The sequence below is a fragment of the Silurus aristotelis genome (genome assembly GCF_946808225.1).
Source record: "Silurus aristotelis genome assembly, chromosome: 2".
NCBI classification, from domain to species: domain Eukaryota; kingdom Metazoa; phylum Chordata; class Actinopteri; order Siluriformes; family Siluridae; genus Silurus; species Silurus aristotelis.
The window spans coordinates 11,443,111-11,460,917 of NC_139575.1; the positions used below are offsets into that span (position 1 = coordinate 11,443,111).

The 17,807-nt window shown below is 39.8% G+C and overlaps 1 protein-coding gene and 1 long non-coding RNA gene across 9 annotated transcripts in view; one reads left to right on the forward strand and one right to left on the reverse strand.

Moving 5' to 3' along the window:
• Nucleotides 1–17,807, forward strand: part of pde4ba (phosphodiesterase 4B, cAMP-specific a) — a 171,362-nt gene that overhangs the window by 152,401 nt on the left and 1,154 nt on the right. For 7 of the 8 annotated variants that reach the window (XM_083566847.1, XM_083566848.1, XM_083566846.1 and 4 more), the window contains 10 exons: nt 5,306–5,418; nt 12,683–12,776; nt 14,650–14,825; nt 14,918–15,016; nt 15,110–15,274; nt 15,396–15,495; nt 15,589–15,743; nt 15,850–15,972; nt 16,544–16,726; nt 16,832–17,807. The exon at nt 16,832–17,807 is cut by the window's right edge and continues 1,154 nt beyond it. In XM_083566847.1, coding sequence (XP_083422973.1) covers nt 5,306–5,418; nt 12,683–12,776; nt 14,650–14,825; nt 14,918–15,016; nt 15,110–15,274; nt 15,396–15,495; nt 15,589–15,743; nt 15,850–15,972; nt 16,544–16,726; nt 16,832–17,200 — 1,577 coding nt within the window. In that variant the 3' untranslated portion in view covers nt 17,201–17,807. Of the gene's footprint in view, nt 1–5,305; nt 5,419–8,679; nt 12,047–12,682; nt 12,777–14,649; nt 14,826–14,917; nt 15,017–15,109; nt 15,275–15,395; nt 15,496–15,588; nt 15,744–15,849; nt 15,973–16,543; nt 16,727–16,831 lie in introns of those variants that run through there. The other variant, XM_083566853.1, reaches the window with a different exon arrangement.
• LOC310740859 lies at nt 8,562–14,650 on the reverse strand. The gene is made up of 2 exons (XR_014537776.1): nt 13,633–14,650; nt 8,562–13,584 (listed from the first exon to the last, which is right to left on the reverse strand). It is a non-coding gene; the product is annotated as an uncharacterized lncRNA (long non-coding RNA).

Consider the following 17,807-nt stretch of genomic DNA (forward strand, 5'->3'; position numbering starts at 1 on the left):
GTGATGTACTGTATAATAAGAATGGATACAATCCAGTTACATGATTGAGCAGCTTAGGATAAAGACTTGCTTACTGGCCGTATCATTGCAATGCAGGGATTTGAACTAATAACCTTCTAGCCACCAAAACACGTATTTACCTTCCTCTACAAACCTCCCACATGTACATGATTTCACAAAGATTTTGGAAATGAGGTGTTTACCCTCTGTGTAAATGAGGCGAATCATTTTGGGACGCATTTCATCCACCGACTGGAAGTGAACCATCAACTCCAGACTTCTTGCCACCCTTAAGGCCAAAGAATGATTCTATAAAGTAAACAAGACACAATGAATCCAAAATCACTCAAACTGCTGCTTAACGTTTGTATTCAAAATGTTTGTATTCAAGTATCTTGTACTCCCCGCCATACTGTATATGTCCCGACTCTAGAAGTATTGGCACCCATTAAATACTAAGTCCCACCATGCGAACTCATTTCCAGGCATATAATTCTGTTCCTGCAAAAGTACTAAATGAAAGAAAGTCGTCTACATAATACAAAGCAAAGTGGAAATGTTGTGCATGGAGGAGTGTCCAAAATGTCAGCGCTGTAATTTTCACCAGGGGAGGCTTCAGCAAATATTATTGCAGAGGTGCATATAATTAAGAAAAAAAAAACCTAAGAGGAAAAATGCACTGTTTAAAAATGCATTTGACCAATGTTATGTTGAAATAAAACTATGGATTATTCCTTGTTGTATAAGCTTAAATAACTGCCATTAAGTGATTTGCATGTTTTTCTTTATGATTTCAGTATTTTACTTGTTATAATTATGGGTGTGACTCATTCTGAGGGTTGACCATAGAAATTTTAGACCGCAGTAATTTAAAATAAGTACCGATCAAGTGTTGTTCTCACATGCGAACAGCCCATGTGTAAAGTTATGTAGTTTTTTTTGTTGTTGTTCTTCTAGACCTCATACTTCACTACACACACCACACACATTGCTGGTATGAATGTTAAATCTGTCACCACAAACATCCCACATCCTTTTCATTCTCTAACACCTTGCACATATGCGTACAGGATGCACAAACAAATGCACACGCACACACACACGTTCACACACACACACACACACACACACACACACACACACACACACACACACACACACAAAAAACTCTGTCAAACTCAACTGCATCATAGTTATATGTCTTGAATTGAAAGGACCCACACTCGCACACATACGTTTACACATTTCAAAGCCACAAAGCCCCAAACATTTTCAACATTGATTTTACCGCTTAGAACACCTCCTCTGCATTTGTCCTTCTACGACCTGAAAACTTTACGCAATTACACACACTCATATACGTTTCGCACCCACACGAGAATAAACGATATTACATGTAATGCATTATTACTGGAAATGTCAGAGTGACATTTTGAGGACGTAGTTCAGGATCTCCAGCACAGCTGTGTGGTTATCAATCGGGAAAATGACCGGGTAGAAGGTTATAACACATGTTTAGTTTGCATTATTCATGGAAGAAGCTTTTTGTTGACGTCCGCTCCATTTGAGATCGCTAAACGGATGACCTCATGCTTTGTGGGTAGATGCGAGATGGGCATATGTCGGATTTTTTCCTGGACCAGTGCCTCGAGCTCCAAATGTGCTGGTGTGTGTGTGTAGTGGAGAAAACCCCCTATTACGCATATGTGGTCAGCCACTTCACTACTGTTTTAATGCGCACGTTGTCTGACTTTCATTTTACTTTCAGAGAGACCAAAAGAGCGGTCTATCCTTTTATCTTTCATTTGCAACAGGCCATGTGTGACTTAGTGTGTGTAAGTGTGTGAGAGTGTGAGAGAGAAGGGGGATGTGGATGACAGAAAAACTGCTTATGTCTTTTCACAAGCTTTTATTGCTGGTACTAATAGTAATAATAATATTAATAAAGTAATAATACTAATATGAACTGTGAATCCTGCCTGGTAAGACACTCATTTATGAATAAAAAAAACGTGAGAAAAGTTTACCGCTTTATCCACACCATAAAAAAAGGATTCCTACTAATCAGCCGCATACACTTTATGATTTGTTATGAAATGATAACATGCCGGTTATCAGTTGGAGCACACCCAGCTCGATACCGACGCAGGTTTTTTCCCCACAATAGAGAACAAGAAACCTCCCTTTAACAGAAAGAGGAACAGAAACAGAGCCAAGGGATTGTGCTGAGAACTAACGTATGTTTGATAAGACGAAGGCCTTTAGTTCAGCCTCTTGGCATTTGTTCCACATACGGCTAACATGCACATTTAACGTCAAGGCATCAAGCATGTCCTCCTCTAAGATCCGCATTTGAAAATGATTGGCATCCTTCATGAAAACAAGCTAGAATGAAGCTTTAACATACAATGACTGATACACTTTATAGACAAGTTTGTGGACACCTGATATTAAGATTATAAAATAACATTCATATGTCCTTTTTGAACATCCTATACTACATATACTCCCTATTTGTTATTATAATAATATTCACTCATCAGGGAAGATCCTGTATATAATTCATTGTACATCCCAGATTATCCTTATATCTGTATATCACTATATACAATGTGTATCACCTTTGTACAGTTGTACATACATTTTAAATATCCCATATTGTACATTTTTATATTTCACATTCTCTACACATATTGTGCCTTACATACTTACTTACGTCTGTCTGTTTGTCTAACTAACTAACTTACTAACTAATATGTTCTACTAGATTTTAAAGTGTGGGTGTGAAGATTTGTGCTTCCTCAGCCACAAGGCTGTTAGTAAAGTCAGGTAAAGATCTAGGGGGAGGAGACCTGGGGTGCACTATGCATTCTAGGTCATTCCAGTGGTGTTAAATAGCAGGCCACTCAAGATTTTCTACTATAACACGAAAACCATCAACGATAATCTTTATATAAGAATCACATATGGTTGTGAAATGTCAGTGTCTAAATACTTTTGCCAGTTTAGTGTTTTTTTTTTGTGGAAATATGATTTAATAATTTTTTTCTTATAAAAAGCTATTATTTCTACTGTTTTAGTCATCAGCGTCCCCAGTTCAGACCTTCTTTATTTAATATATACCCAATTTGAAGAACACTAAAACCATGCTCATGCCTAATGCCAGTATTATGTGTTGTTTTTTCTTTATTAAATGTAAATCATTAATACTGAGTTTCTTTGGTGCTGGAATGTATTTCGGTTTCTTCCCATTGTGATGCACAACCATGACATTTTTGAAATTTAGAGTGCAACCTTGTCATCGATTAAATGCAATAACTGTTTTTGCTGGGGAAAAAAATTGTACAAAGAAGCAGTATGAAATGAAATCCATGTCTGGGGACTAGCGAACAAAATTGGCTATGCTGTCTGGGTGAAAGAGGTGGCATACTCTGTGTCTCTCTCTCTCTTTTTCTCTTTCGCTCATTCTCTTGCCTGTCAATTGCAACAGCAACAGAAGAAATGAATCGTGGGCAAATATGAGCTCATGAATGTAGAAGTGGGCGGGTAGCGGTTGCTTCTGAGTTTGTTTATCTGCTTTTCAAAGCTGCATGAGCATTTGATGGAAAAGATCTTCATGTGTCTCAGAAGATAATGTTTAGAAGATAAGCTTTTTTTTTTTTAGATGTCTATATTTCTTAAACGTACCTTCATGCGAGTAGTGTTATTGGAAAACTTTTTATGTGAATAAGTATTACAGGAAACAACAGCTTTCACAGTTGCTTTAGTGATGCACTTGAAATGTTGCATGCAATGTTTACGTAATTGCTTGTTGACGGATGTCAATCATTAATTTTTTTTTATTTTTTTTTGCAAGATGAGAGTTTAAAGAGTCATTGTTCTGGCTTTTATGTGTTCATCAACTTCAGTTCACTTCTATTCATACAGTTAGATTAGATTAGATTAGATAAGATCAGATTTAACATTATTGCTATTGTGCAAAGTTTAGGGCCAATGAAATACAGTAAGCATCTAACCAAAAGTGCATATAGCAATGTATATAAAATAAGTAAATCTAATGCAAAAGTGCATATAGTGTAATAATATTACAGTATAAGGTTGCAAATATGAAGATAAAAATAAAGGCAACATGAGGTGAAGATTGTAATTTGTGCAACAGTAACAGGCATCAGGAAACAATGTAAGTGTACAATGAGCTTGATATCATCCACTATGCAGAATCCATGTGACACCATTCACAAAAATGAGGAGCCAAGTCAGTGCACATACTTTCGTCCTTTCTGCTTTGCGCTTTGAAATGGTCCTTTGGACACAACCACTCTCACATTCTCTCCTATTTCAAGTTATGAATGTTTTGATTTGTTTGGATGCAAGTCATCATGAATCAGAGCTGCCCAGTGACTGAATGACCAAATGTGCGTAAATGTAATTCCCCACCGCTGTGTTGTGCAGCTGCGAGTCACAAACGCGGCATAACACATACACAGACAAGGCACACAAGGAGTCATCTGTGTATAGCAGAGCCTTCATGAGTCCTTCCCCTGTTTAACAGTGCTGAGGCTTCGCTCTGGCCTGCGTGCCCCAGATTACAGGGCTGAAGTCGGCAGTAACATGAACTGTTAGAATGTGTGCATATGCTGTAAAGCAGTGGTTTAGTGTATTTAAGTGTGTGTGTGTGTGTGTGTGTGTAAGAGTGAAAGAGAGAAAGAGAGAGTGTGTTGGTGAGTGTATCTTTGTGTGTTTGTGCTTCCTGGCTTGAGGTTTAGATTTTTGTAAATGAGGAAGTGGGTGACTGTGTGTGTGGTGGAGGATTGGGGGCTATGCAAAACGCCCCCCCCCCCCCACACACACACACACACACACACCCCATCTTCCTGTCTATTGACATCACAGCTGAACGGGTAAGCTAGGCAGTGCACGAGAGGTCAGAGGCACAGAGCCAGGTGGCAGAATCACTTGACCACAGCCAACTCACAGACATTGAGAAAAAGAAGGCGGGCGAGTGAGAGGAAAGGGCTTCAAGCCAGGAAACCGTATCGCCCAGCTACAGGCGCTTCATCCAGCTGCAGACCTCACTCCCTCGCTCTCATACACCGTGCAGTCGTGTATGTGTGTGTGTATCTGTGTGTATCTGTGTGTGTGTGTGTGTGTGTGTGTCTGTGTGAGGGAGAGAGAAAGAGAGAGCGAGTGAGTGCAAGCCCCTCAGAGTGTGCGTGTGAGCCTAGGATGAAGAATCGCCTGAGCGCCCGAGTAACCATGCAGGAACATTTTGAGCGAGCGTCTGTCTCTGTGTGCCTTTACACAGACGAGTCGTACCAGAAACTGGCTGTGGAGACCATGGAAGAATTGGACTGGTGCCTGGATCAGCTCGAGACCATCCAGACCTACAGGTCCGTCAGCGACATGGCCTCCAACAAGGTGAGCTGAGCATACGGACTCTTACAACACACACTTACACACACACACACACACACACACACACACACACAGACTGAAATTACAGCATTCAAACTCGCAAACAACTTTTAGAACACTGTAGTTAATCCGTGAAATATTCCTCCTTTGTTTTGGTTCCCACTTGTTCGACTTTACCGTACGTCTCATTATGAATGGCTCTATTGAGAATCCCGTGGCGACAGATTGAAGTACATAAACCTTCTTATGAGACAAAAACGCTTTGATGACATCTAAATGCTGGGACTAATATCATACCTCTAAGGCACACAGAAAACAAAAATTCCAATCATAGCATAAAGGTGTTGAAATCAGTGGGATCATGATTTTGTTGAGCTGATCCCAGGTCAGAGTTTTCTGTACACTAGCTGAAAGACACCATATGCAAGACCGCGCACACATACACACACACACACGCACACACCACAGCTAAAGTGTGTGCGTTAAGCATTTCTGCTTTCCTCATCGAGCAGGTCGTAGCATGTCTCATGCTGCAGTAAAGGATTTCCAGACGATGAGCTGGAGTTGCGTGAGTGTCTGTAGTTATAAGGATATTAAACAAAGTTTTAAGCACCTGTCGTGTCTTAACGATCCACTAATAGCACGCAATTCGAAGTTCAGGATTTTATATGTCAGCCTTTATATGTGTATCGTATATTTATATTTGATATATTTGTAGACAGTTTGTTGCTGCATCTGCTGTATCACTAGTTTGATATGTAATTTTTTTAAATAATTAAAAATAAACGCTGTACCTAATTAACACGAAAAAAAAACAACAGTGTAGTCAGACTCGATGTGATTTGTGATCATATTATTCAAAGCTTTATTATGCTACTCATAGTCTAGGCATTACAGCATTAGCGGTTTAGGAGTACGTATCAATGAATCAGACACGCTCCCTGGTTGTCCTGTCCAGCGTGTGTGTGTGTGTGCGTACACACTGCAGATGTGTGAGTCAGGTTTCCTGTCTCCTTCCTAAGCCATAGCCAGGCACAGACTACAATAGGAGAGAGTGCTGTGTCAGGACAAGGCGTGCTCCCCCTGTTTGTTTCTCCATCTGCTGACGTCAAACTACAACAAGGGGACTCTGAGGAACACAATAGGGTTGATTATTATCTCATATATACACCACACACTTACAAAATGTAAAAAAATATATAAATAAATTCAAAAAACATCCCCATGAGTTTTATTCCTCTTATACAACAGCAATTAATATTTTTTTGTTAAAAAGGGCGCATCCTTTAATTTTAACGAGACAAAGTAACGCAGCTTATCGCGTTAAAGAGAAATTAAAAAGTGCAGCATGCCAAGATTTAACCATATCGTATAATCATACTGTATCTCGGTTTAAGTTACACAACCACCATAAACATCCCAATAAAACGAACAAAATTAGAAAGAGCACATTAATATAGTAGCTATTGTCAGAGCTGCTGTTATGGAAAAATGTATCGACCTTCTGACCAATCAGAATCTCCTGTTCGTATTAAAAGTGGTTGAAATGTATCGTCTGTGAACAACCTAGTATATAATTCCAATTCATTTCCTCAAGATCTGTAAAAAAAAGGGGTGGAGCCATCCTGCAAGACCTCATCTATCACCCTATCACGTGATCAATCCCAAGAACTGTATTTTTTCGCATTGACTTTTTCACTACTAAGAAACGTGGAGCAGCTACAATACATAACCGTGTCACGTTTTAGTTTTTTCTTCCCTTTTATTTTTCACCCTTTGTTTAAAAACGGTCTGGTGTCACTTTAATATGTATTTGTTCTTGTAACCGCAGAGCAATACGAATGGAGTACCAGTGAATATTCACCCATTGTACAACCAATAATAATTGTTTATAAAAGCACACTGCGTATTTACTCACCGCAGGTGTTCTTGTACTGTATATGTACTGTAATGTTTGTGTATTTGGAGAGCAAACCGAGAATTGTACACCGGGCTGTACTCACGCGGCAAATGTCAATCCATCATGAGAATAGGTTGAGATATATATCATGTATGCACTTGGGCTCCATAAATATCCCGTATTATTATATGTTAGATTTTCTAGCTGCATTATATATGTAGTATAGTCTATTTTAATATATTTTATCGCATTAAAGTTCTTGGTGTGTCCTGAGGAGGCAGTGTTTTCTTGTGACGGAAAAGGCAAGAGGTTTTAGAGTTAAGGAGATTTGATGGGGTGGTTGTGGATCTAGGGCCAAAAAATAGAAGAATAAGAATATAAATTAATAAATACAGGAGAACTTTTTTACGATGATGTGGCAACGATTCATCTTTTTACGTAAGCAGATGGAGGTCACAGGAATTCTACAATGTGCTAATAGGAGAGTATTAAGACACCTGATTTGTAACTGAGGGTAATACAGGGTTCGAGTGTGCTATCTGGTGTGTGTATGTTTGTGTGTGTGTGTGTGTGTGTGTGTGTGTGTGTGTGTGTGTGTGTGTGTGTGTGTGTGTGTGTGTGTGTGTGTGTGTGTGTGTGTGTGTGTGGGTGTTGTTTAACTTGAAGAAAAAGCCATTATCTCATCTGTATACTTGATCTCAATCCAATGCAAAGAAGACTGTTTAAACTGTAAACTATGTTGCAACTGGGTACATTTGTGTGTGTGTGTGTGTGTGTATGTGTATGTGTGTGTGCTTGAGGCAGAAGAGGGAGGTCCCAGCAGTGAGGGGCGTGTGCGTAGACAGTGACACACTCACATAGTGAAGTGTAGTCAGAGCGAACAGCTCAAAGTAAGTCAGTAACTCTCCTGCGTGTGTGTCTGATGCCAAATCTCAGTGCTGCTCGACACTAACACACACGTGTCTGCGCAAAGAAAGACTTCACACTCTGCCTCAAGATGGGAGCTTGTTGCTTGGAAAGAAAGGAACACAAAAAGTTCGGGAAAATTAATTGCTGGAGAAAGGTGAGCTGACGCTAAAATCGGTCTTGTTTGGTTCATCCTTTAGGCTTTATGTGGGACTCTTTACGTGCCTGCTTTCAGAAATCATTCATCGTCTTTATTTCTGGAATATATATATATATATATATATATATATATATATATATATATATATATATATATATATATATATATTTTGTATATTTATTTTAAGTTCTCCCTTTCCTGTGTCCCTGATTTGCCTTGAGATAATTTAATAAGGTTCTAGATGCTTTTCAAGTTTCTGCTGGATCTCTCAGATCTTTATTGGCACATTGTTCAATCCAGTCTAGTGTGTGTTTTAGTGTCTGCAGCTTCCAAAAGTTTACATTGGGGTCTTTAAATTATACACCTAAGTCAAGTCATTTTGTTTTTCTATAATGCAGATAAATGTAACAAAATGTATAAGCATGACAGTTGTAGTAAATTTTTCTTCCTTTTAGTTAGTGAGAATCATTTTACACATTGGTAGGGTTTTTGATCTTAGTGCATCGAACACACCGAAACACTGACTCATTATGTTCCATTATACAGAAAAACAAAAACAACAGATAAAATATAAAGCAGGGTTTTTCCCTCTTTTACTAATTCTTGTTACTTAGAGCAGTTTTTTTTCCCCCTCAGCCATGTTTAGTGCAAGTCCAGACCGGCTTTAATTCATAGGGAAATTCTTCTTGTCTAATACCCGAAAGTATTGAAGCGCAATAACAATTTGAAACGGAAGAGCAAAGATTACACCGAGCGCTGTCTCCATTAGTTCTGATGTGGAGTTGGCATTGCATTGGGAAACTATGTCCAAAAATGCTTCTGTAATCTTCTGTCAAGCATGGAGCTGAGTGCTAGTGTTAGAGGGGTTTCTGTGGGGGTTTTTTCTCCTTGCAATTTTTATTTTTATTATTTCAACAACAACAAAAAAAGATATCTTAAATATAGGCAAAATATCTTAAGAAATTATTAAAAATCAAATAAAAGGTTTTGTCATTTGACAAAATAAAAATAGTAAAATGACCATAAACAGTTTGAATAATTATGTATCAGTTTTATTGATTCTAGATAAACCTAAAAAATTGAATTATATTCTATATCAATTTGCCAAGCTGTCATTTTCTGTCAGTTTTCAGACTCTCAGCTCTCACACAAAGACTCCGTGCACACTTGATTGATTTAAAGGATGTGAAACACCAAAGTGAAACATTAAATAGGTCAGAGCTTGAGGTTTCTCAGACTGTTCACACTCGCCTGCTTATTTTACGAAATCTGTTATGTCAACCGACAAGCTGCCTGTAAACTGGTTTGTCACCTTGAAGTTCGTCATCAGGTTTTACCAATGCTAATGATTTCTCAGTGTGTACAGATGAACACAATGGACTTACCACTATTGCACTGCAAAGTTCCTTGAACAATACAACCATGAGTAATGAGCGCGTAATGCTTTTAATGCACACTCGAGTCAGAAAATAGGAATGCAGAAGTAGTTTAAGTGTATCATATGTTGTACAGTATATACAGATGTGTTGACTTGCATGAAATACAGAATGGTATAGGGTGAATCTCACAAGCAAGCAATTTAGAGCAACATCACAGTTTATACTGCCGACTAGTGGACACTGTAGGTCACAGAGCTTAGCTGGAATTGAAAATTAATATATACATATTTTTTTTCACGGTATTACACAGGTGGAAGGTAAAATTCCAATAATACATGAATGACTTAATGTTAGGGTTTTACAGATTAAAGATGGTTAATATGCTAGTTTCCATTACTGGCCATGTTTAGGTAATGTTTTATTTAGATTAAGGATATATGAAGGGTTTTTTTGTTGTTGTTTTTTGTTTTTAAGATATTCCGCTTTAATAGACTCACTATCCACATTCCAAAATTCTGAAAGACACAGTAATATGTGCATGGATTTTCATGTTTGTGTTTTGGTTAAAAAGAAAAAATTATAAAAAAAAAAAAAGATGGCACTCAATGTTGTGGGTCCAAAATAGCACAGACACGTAGGCAGGTTTCCCCACTGCAGCAGATTGCAGAGAGACTTTCTGCTATTGTTTTTTTTTTTTTTTTTTTGTCTCATTTGTCCTCATCTCTCTCCTTTTCCTGCACCATCTTTTTTCCACACACATTTTTTCAGATTCTTCAGAATTCTGTGCTAATTTTTTTTCAAAATCTGGGATTCTCATCATCATTACCATCATAGGCAGTTCCAATGCACAGTGCTTTGTAGTGCATTCTTTGTGAGCAGTTCTGCTACAGAAATATCTCATACGGCAACTTTAGGTGTCTAATGCAATAGGGTTTTCCCAGCGGCTGGACTCTGTTCTGGCTGCTACAAGGACAGCCCATTGATTTTGGCTGTCTGCCTCTTACTAGTGAGATGAAAATGTGTGTTTGGGGAGGGGTGGCTGCACTGGCATATGGTGCCGAGATGCAGTGATGTCCCAATGTGCACCGACACGGGTAAGAGGGAAACGTGGAGAGGGAGGGAGTTGCCTTGCTAAAAAAAAAAAAAATAGATGCTTCTGCAGCAGTCGAAGCCACGTGATGCTGTTGCCATGGCGTTGGGGTGTAGTTGGTGGCAGCATGGAGCGAATGAGGGAGAGAGAAAGAAAAAAAAAGAGAGCTGATGTCACGAGAATAAACAGACGAGCGAAGGCAATTATCCTGGTCTCTCCTCCCGTCTTGTGTTCTTTTCTTTTGCTTTCTTGCTGCTTCCAGGCATTCCAGTGCCTGTGGGATAAAAATAGCACAGGACTCTGTCAGAGAGAGAGAGAGAGAGAGAGAGAGAGAGAGAGAGAGAGAGAGAGAGAGAGAGAGAGAGAAGAGCATCATAATTGGAACGCAATGCAAAATAAAGTAAATTCTATTGTGCTTTGCTGTAAAATTGATTCCCCAAAGTAAAGACTACAGTATGGAGGGATGCAGGAAAGTAAGGGCATCCTTATCCCTTCACCTTTTAGTTTTTTTCTTTCCTTCCCCTCTGCATAACAAAGCGGGGTCTCCCCCTCCTCTACTGTCTTTGTATCAAATCATATCTGCGCTAGTCTACATGTTGCTGGGGCTGACAGGCTACAGAGAGGGAGATAGCAAAAACAAAAAGGGAGGGGTAATAAAAAACGAGTTAACTCAGACAGAGAGAGGGGGAGAGAGAGAGGGCTGCAGCAGCAGCAGCATTAGAGCAGCACTAATCCAAAAGAGGAAGCCCCCCTCCAGCTAGATGAGCATCCCTGTGTTCTTCCTCATTCCTCCATCTCTCCCTCCCTCCCTCCATGTGCTCCCTCACTTCATCTCCTCCATAATTCATCGGTGCTAGCAGACCCTCCTGGTAAGCTCCAGCTCAGATTGCTGTGGACCACCTTGCTGGAACCTCCTGCCCAGAACATGGAGACCACGCATCAGAGTGCGTCGGCCGAGCGCCGGGACGTCGGCTTGAATCCACTGTTCACTCGCTGATCCAGACTAAGCAAAGGAGGAGAGGAGAGAAGAAGGGATTTGTTTGTACTCCCTATCATCTGCCTCTCTCTCTAGCTCTTGTCCTTTTTTTTGGATAAGGGCGTGCTATTGTGGATTTTTGTATTTTTGTGGATACAAACCAGGATCCAAAATGCCCGAAGCGAACTACCTTCTCTCAGTGTCCTGGGGTTACATCAAGGTGTGTATAGAGCGTTATAGGAAATGGATGCTGTGTGGTTCGGGTATCGGTTCAGTTGTCGGTTCGGTTGTTCCCGCTACGTGTGTGTTCTGCAGTGCTGGTGGTCTCGGGGACTCTAAAAAAAAAAATAAAAAAAAATGACTGAGGTGCCTTTGCTGGAATGCGCAACCTTGGGTTTCCTTCTGGATTCCTAGTTTAAATGGTTGAGATTTTAAACAGATGTGATAAAAACCTATTAAAGACATTGTGTGATGGAGTTTTCATCAATGGGGAATGCTCATATTTAATAGCTTGTGCAGTTTTTTGTTGTGACGCAGGATATGGCTGCCATGTTGACTTATTTAATTATATATTCATTTGTTTATTTATTTCTGGAAGACATTGTGTGCTTCATATATTCATACAGCGTTGATACCTTCTTTTTTATTATTTTTATTTTAACAAGTTTAGGAACTTTTTTAGGCAAATGATCGTTTCAATTGGATATTTGATCAATTACAATGATATATGTTCATTTTCCTGATTTATTTAGCTATTTCATTAAAAAACACATTCACATCATATATGTAAATTACTGTGAATTACTGTGAATAATATTTCACAGAAATAATGAGTTATTTTTTTTTATGTTTCCAGTTCAAGAGAATGCTGAACAGGGAGCTGACGCACCTTTCTGAGATGAGTAGATCTGGCAACCAGGTGTCAGAGTTCATCTCCAACACCTTCTTAGGTGACCACCAAACCACACACACACACACACACACAAAATGAAAAAAATATCACAAGCATTTAAGGAATCGAGTATTGCTTGGAACTGCTGGGGTATTTTTGGGTATTTGTCTGGTATAAACACAAATAATGTAAAAAAAAAAAAAAAAAAATTAAGAACAAAAAACAGACAGGAGCCAAAATAAAGGAACATAAAACTTTTATGTTTTTAATGTGAAAAGCGTGCCTTTCAAACATGCTACACCACAAGCATGATATTTTAGAGAGAGTGCGAGAAATCCCCAATGCAGCAGTAGGCAGAAGAAAAAGGGAGCGAATGGGGGTGGTGTAGAGAAAGATTGAGAAAAGGAGATGCAGGTGGGATGGGGAGAGGTTGGGAGGGGGGATCCTGCTGTACAGAGACGCTCATGGTGGAACCCCTGTTATTGAAGAGCAAGGCAGTAAATCTATGACTCATCAGTTCTGTATATCAGCTTGGGGAACCATCCCCACGCCACACAACCACACACATACTCTTTCAACGTTCATGGAGTTTGCAGTTATTCTGAGCAAATATTCACCAGTCATATCAGAAAATCGACCTGTGACGCATTTTGTTCATTTAACTCACCTGTGTTGTGAATGCGTTTGAATGAATGATGAATGGGATTGTGAGGCCATTGGGATTATTGAGGCTATTAGAATAAAGGCGTCGATCACGTGGACCTGCTCTTCTCACGTCTCTCTAGTCCGTTTCACCTCATCTGTTAACATGGAAAAAAGCATGGCTAATGGGATTAAAACGTGAACAAAAACAGCTATATATACAGCTCTTTAAATTTAAATAACAGTTCGAAGAAGACGAAGGAGCCACGTACGGCAAGACCGGAAGACGTCAGTGAAACATGACTAATTCAGCTTTACTTCATCCTTAATCTAAAACCGAGGATTTCCACATCAGTTACATAACAGATAGCGATGAAACAGTTTGTCTCTTTCGCAGTAAGGCTCCTCAACTGACGCTTATAAATGAATAACGCCTAGTGTTCTATCTTCTGGCTCTCTTCTTAGGTGAATTTCAGCTTCTTTTTTTTTCTCAGAGAACCCAAGAGAAACAGAGAATATGAGACAACCTTTGGTTATACAGATCAAATCAGAAATCTATTAGTTTGTGAGTTTTGACTGACCTAAAATGAAAAGAGCCCCAAATATTCATACATTAGGAGGCTCTCTATAGTGTTGGCTTATGAATGAAGTGCTTCAATAGTGTTTTCTGTCTTCTGTCACCCCGACTGTGCTGTCTATCTAGCTTACTGTCAATGGAAGGCTCCTAAGGACTGACCTTTAGCAACATCATATTAATGCAACCCCTGCAGTGGCTCGATGATGGATCTGTATGTGTGTGAGAGAGAAAGCAAGATGCAGACCTTACTCAATTGTAGGAGAAATCTTAGAGAGAGAGAAGGCACTGGTCTCACCATTTATTGTGTTGGCTGTACACACACACACACACACATACATACACACACATACACACACACTGACGAGCAGGTGTGAGGCATTTAGCTGTTTTGAGTGCACCTGGGTTGCTTGTGGGCTAAAAGCAGCTGCTGACGTCATTCAGACAAAAATGTTTCACCTTCACTGAGATTTAAACAATGGCTGTACTTTCTGCATAAACATTACAAAGATAAGACTAAGTAATCTGGAATGCTCTTCATCCAAAGCTCATTTTCTTATACTTATTATTAAAAAACCTAAAAAAAAAAAAAAAAAAAAATATCAGCACTGGAAGCACAGGGAGGCAGTGATTATATTCAGTTTCTTGACTGTTTTTTCTTGTTATTAAAACCAAGCGCACCAAATCCTAATATAGCTCTGATTTCTTCCCGCAGACAAACAGAATGAGGTGGAGATCCCTTCGCCCACACCAAAAGCCCGGGAAAAGAAAAAGAAGCAGCAGTTGATGACTCAGATCAGCGGCGTGAAGAAGGTGTCTCACGGGCCCAGCCTGAACAGCGGCATCACCCGCTTCGGTGTCAAAACCGACAAGGAAGAGCTGCTGTCTAAGGTAATGTCATCAAACAGGCTGTCTGAAAAACAAAACAAGCTTGTGGAAGTGCTTGAGTTTGAAAAAGTCTTACCTGGGTTTTCTGTCCACAGGAACTAGAAGACCTGAACAAGTGGGGCCTGAATATCTTTACTGTGTCCGAATATTCCAACAGTCGTCCCCTAACGTGCATCATGTACGCCATCTTCCAGGTCAGTCCTTTCTCCTGGTCCAAATAACAATTTTTTTACGAATCATGTACACTTGGCCACAATCACATCTAACTCATAATCTGCCCTCCACAGGAGCGAGACTTGCTCAAGACATTCAAGATCCCGACAGACACATTTGTGATGTATATGATGACACTGGAGGACCACTACCACTCAGATGTAGCCTACCACAACAGTCTTCATGCTGCTGATGTGGCCCAGTCCACACATATACTCCTCTCCACACCTGCACTAGATGTACGGACTGATTTATTATATACCTTTTATATACCTTCAGGGTCGTATAGAAAGTATGGGGTTAATTCTTTTTAAATGAGATTCATTGAGGTTCATTGTCTTGTTTCCTTGATGTCAACAGGCTGTTTTTACTGATCTGGAGATCCTGGCTGCCATTTTTGCAGCAGCCATTCATGATGTGGATCATCCAGGGGTTTCCAACCAGTTCCTCATCAACACAAGTAAGTGGACATGACCAAGCCTCTCAAAAGTGGCAATATTGTTTATTGTTTTTCTGATCAAGATGGCTTAATACCTTTTTTTATTCCTTTCAGACTCTGAATTGGCTCTCATGTATAACGATGAGTCAGTGCTTGAGAACCACCACCTTGCTGTGGGCTTCAAGCTCCTTCAAGAGGAGAACTGTGATATCTTCCAGAACCTCACAAAGAAACAGAGGCAATCGCTCAGAAAGATGGTTATCGACATGGTGAGCTGCTTTTAACTTTAAACTCATCTTAATCTCATGCATCACGTAAAGTCTTTATGTTCATAGTGTGTGACGTGCCTAAGTTTTTTTGTGTTCTTCTCTTTAGGTACTTGCCACAGATATGTCTAAACATATGAGCTTACTAGCCGATCTCAAGACGATGGTAGAGACGAAGAAAGTTACCAGTTCAGGGGTACTGCTTTTGGACAACTACACAGACAGGATACAAGTAAGAACCTTCTCTGTGATGTATGTTGTGTTTTAATGAATGAAAACAACTAAATCAAAATAAAAATACATCTGGCAGAATGGAATGGAAGCGAATTAAATAGAAGCAAATGACGCCTTACAGCAGTGGTTAATTTTGAAACCAACTCTACACTTCTGCCAATTTTGAAATTGTGGGCTAAATACGAAATGAATTTAGGCCTGGATTTAAAATTTTCATCACTAGCTAGCAAGCTATAGTCAGTTATTTAATGAAGCAAGGTACACATCAAACCAAGAAAGCCCTAGCCAAGAAATTAACGTTGAAAAATCCTTTGTAACTGCTGCTTAAATTAAACACTTCCACCTCCATACAATATTTTGTGCGCTAATTGATGTTCTGCATGCATTGACCACAAGGTCAGAAAATTCAAAAAGGCATGCTGCACCATAACAAACTTAGTTTTCATGGCTGACTAATGCTTCTTTCAAATCATTGCTGTTATTAAGATGGATAACATTCAATTAAAAAGTGGTAAGAATCCAAAGTTTAGCCCCCAATCAACTCTAATTAGACATTTTGTTGAATTTAGGTCCTTCGAAATATGGTGCACTGTGCTGACCTCAGCAATCCCACCAAGTCTCTGGAGCTGTACCGCCAGTGGACAGACCGCATCATGGAAGAGTTCTTTCACCAGGGTGACCGCGAGAGAGAGCGTGGCATGGAGATCAGCCCCATGTGCGACAAACACACAGCGTCCGTGGAAAAATCCCAGGTTCCTGAATTTATTATATTACTCAATTAATCAGAATCTGTTTGGATTATACCACATTTAAGTGTCTTCAGTTGTCCTAATTTATTGTGTCTAATCTCCTTCCAGGTTGGTTTCATTGACTATATTGTCCATCCACTGTGGGAGACCTGGGCTGACCTGGTCCACCCTGATGCGCAGGACATCCTTGACACACTGGAGGACAATCGAAACTGGTACCAGAGCATGATTCCTCAGAGTCCCTCTCCACCCTTCTACCAGCCTGAAAAAGAGGGACATGGTGGAGGACCAGGGGCTGACAAGTTCCAGTTCGAGCTCACTCTAGAGGAGGAGGACTCAGAAGGCACAGAAAAAGATGAACAGAGTCAGGGGGATGAGGAGGAAGAGGCAGAGGAGGCAGATAGAGAGGAGGAGATGGAGCCAGCAACCACACACATCCAAATCGTAACTGAAGATGCCTCACCAGTGGATACATAGGACCTTGTAGCCTATTTTAATGGCTAGTAACCATTTTTTCCCCCTCGCAATCTGGCAGTTGGTGCTTTTTAACAAAGCCCATAGAGAGAGCGTTTTTTGGGCCTCTTGGGAGGAGCATGACCCACCCTCCTTGCACTTATGTTTGGAGCCAGTTGGGTTGGAGCGCTCAGGAAATAAATGCTGCAGATAATTATTTTTTGGAGCTGACTGACTGAGAGGTGACTCTGTGACACAGGAAGGATTGGGGCCAATGATAGAGGTGTGTTTGTCTAGTTAGGCGAGCATTTGTGGAGTTGACACTACTGAGAGAATTCTTTTTTTTTATGTACCAAGTGACTTTTTTTCTAAAGCTATCGGGATTAGTCGGGGTAGCAAACGAACTACTGATGAACAAGTATTTGTAAAGAAAGAAACTGTTTACTTTTCTGTACCATTTGTCTAAAGACTTTGTGTGCCTTTTTTACTATTGTCTTTTTAAGGGTCTTTTTTTATTTATTGAACACACTTTAGTATAACTGTACATGGAAATGTTTTTTGTTTTCCTTTGTTTTCTTGTTTTATTTTTCCTAAAGGCAAACCAGACAGCTTACACGCAGAGTCGTTTTCT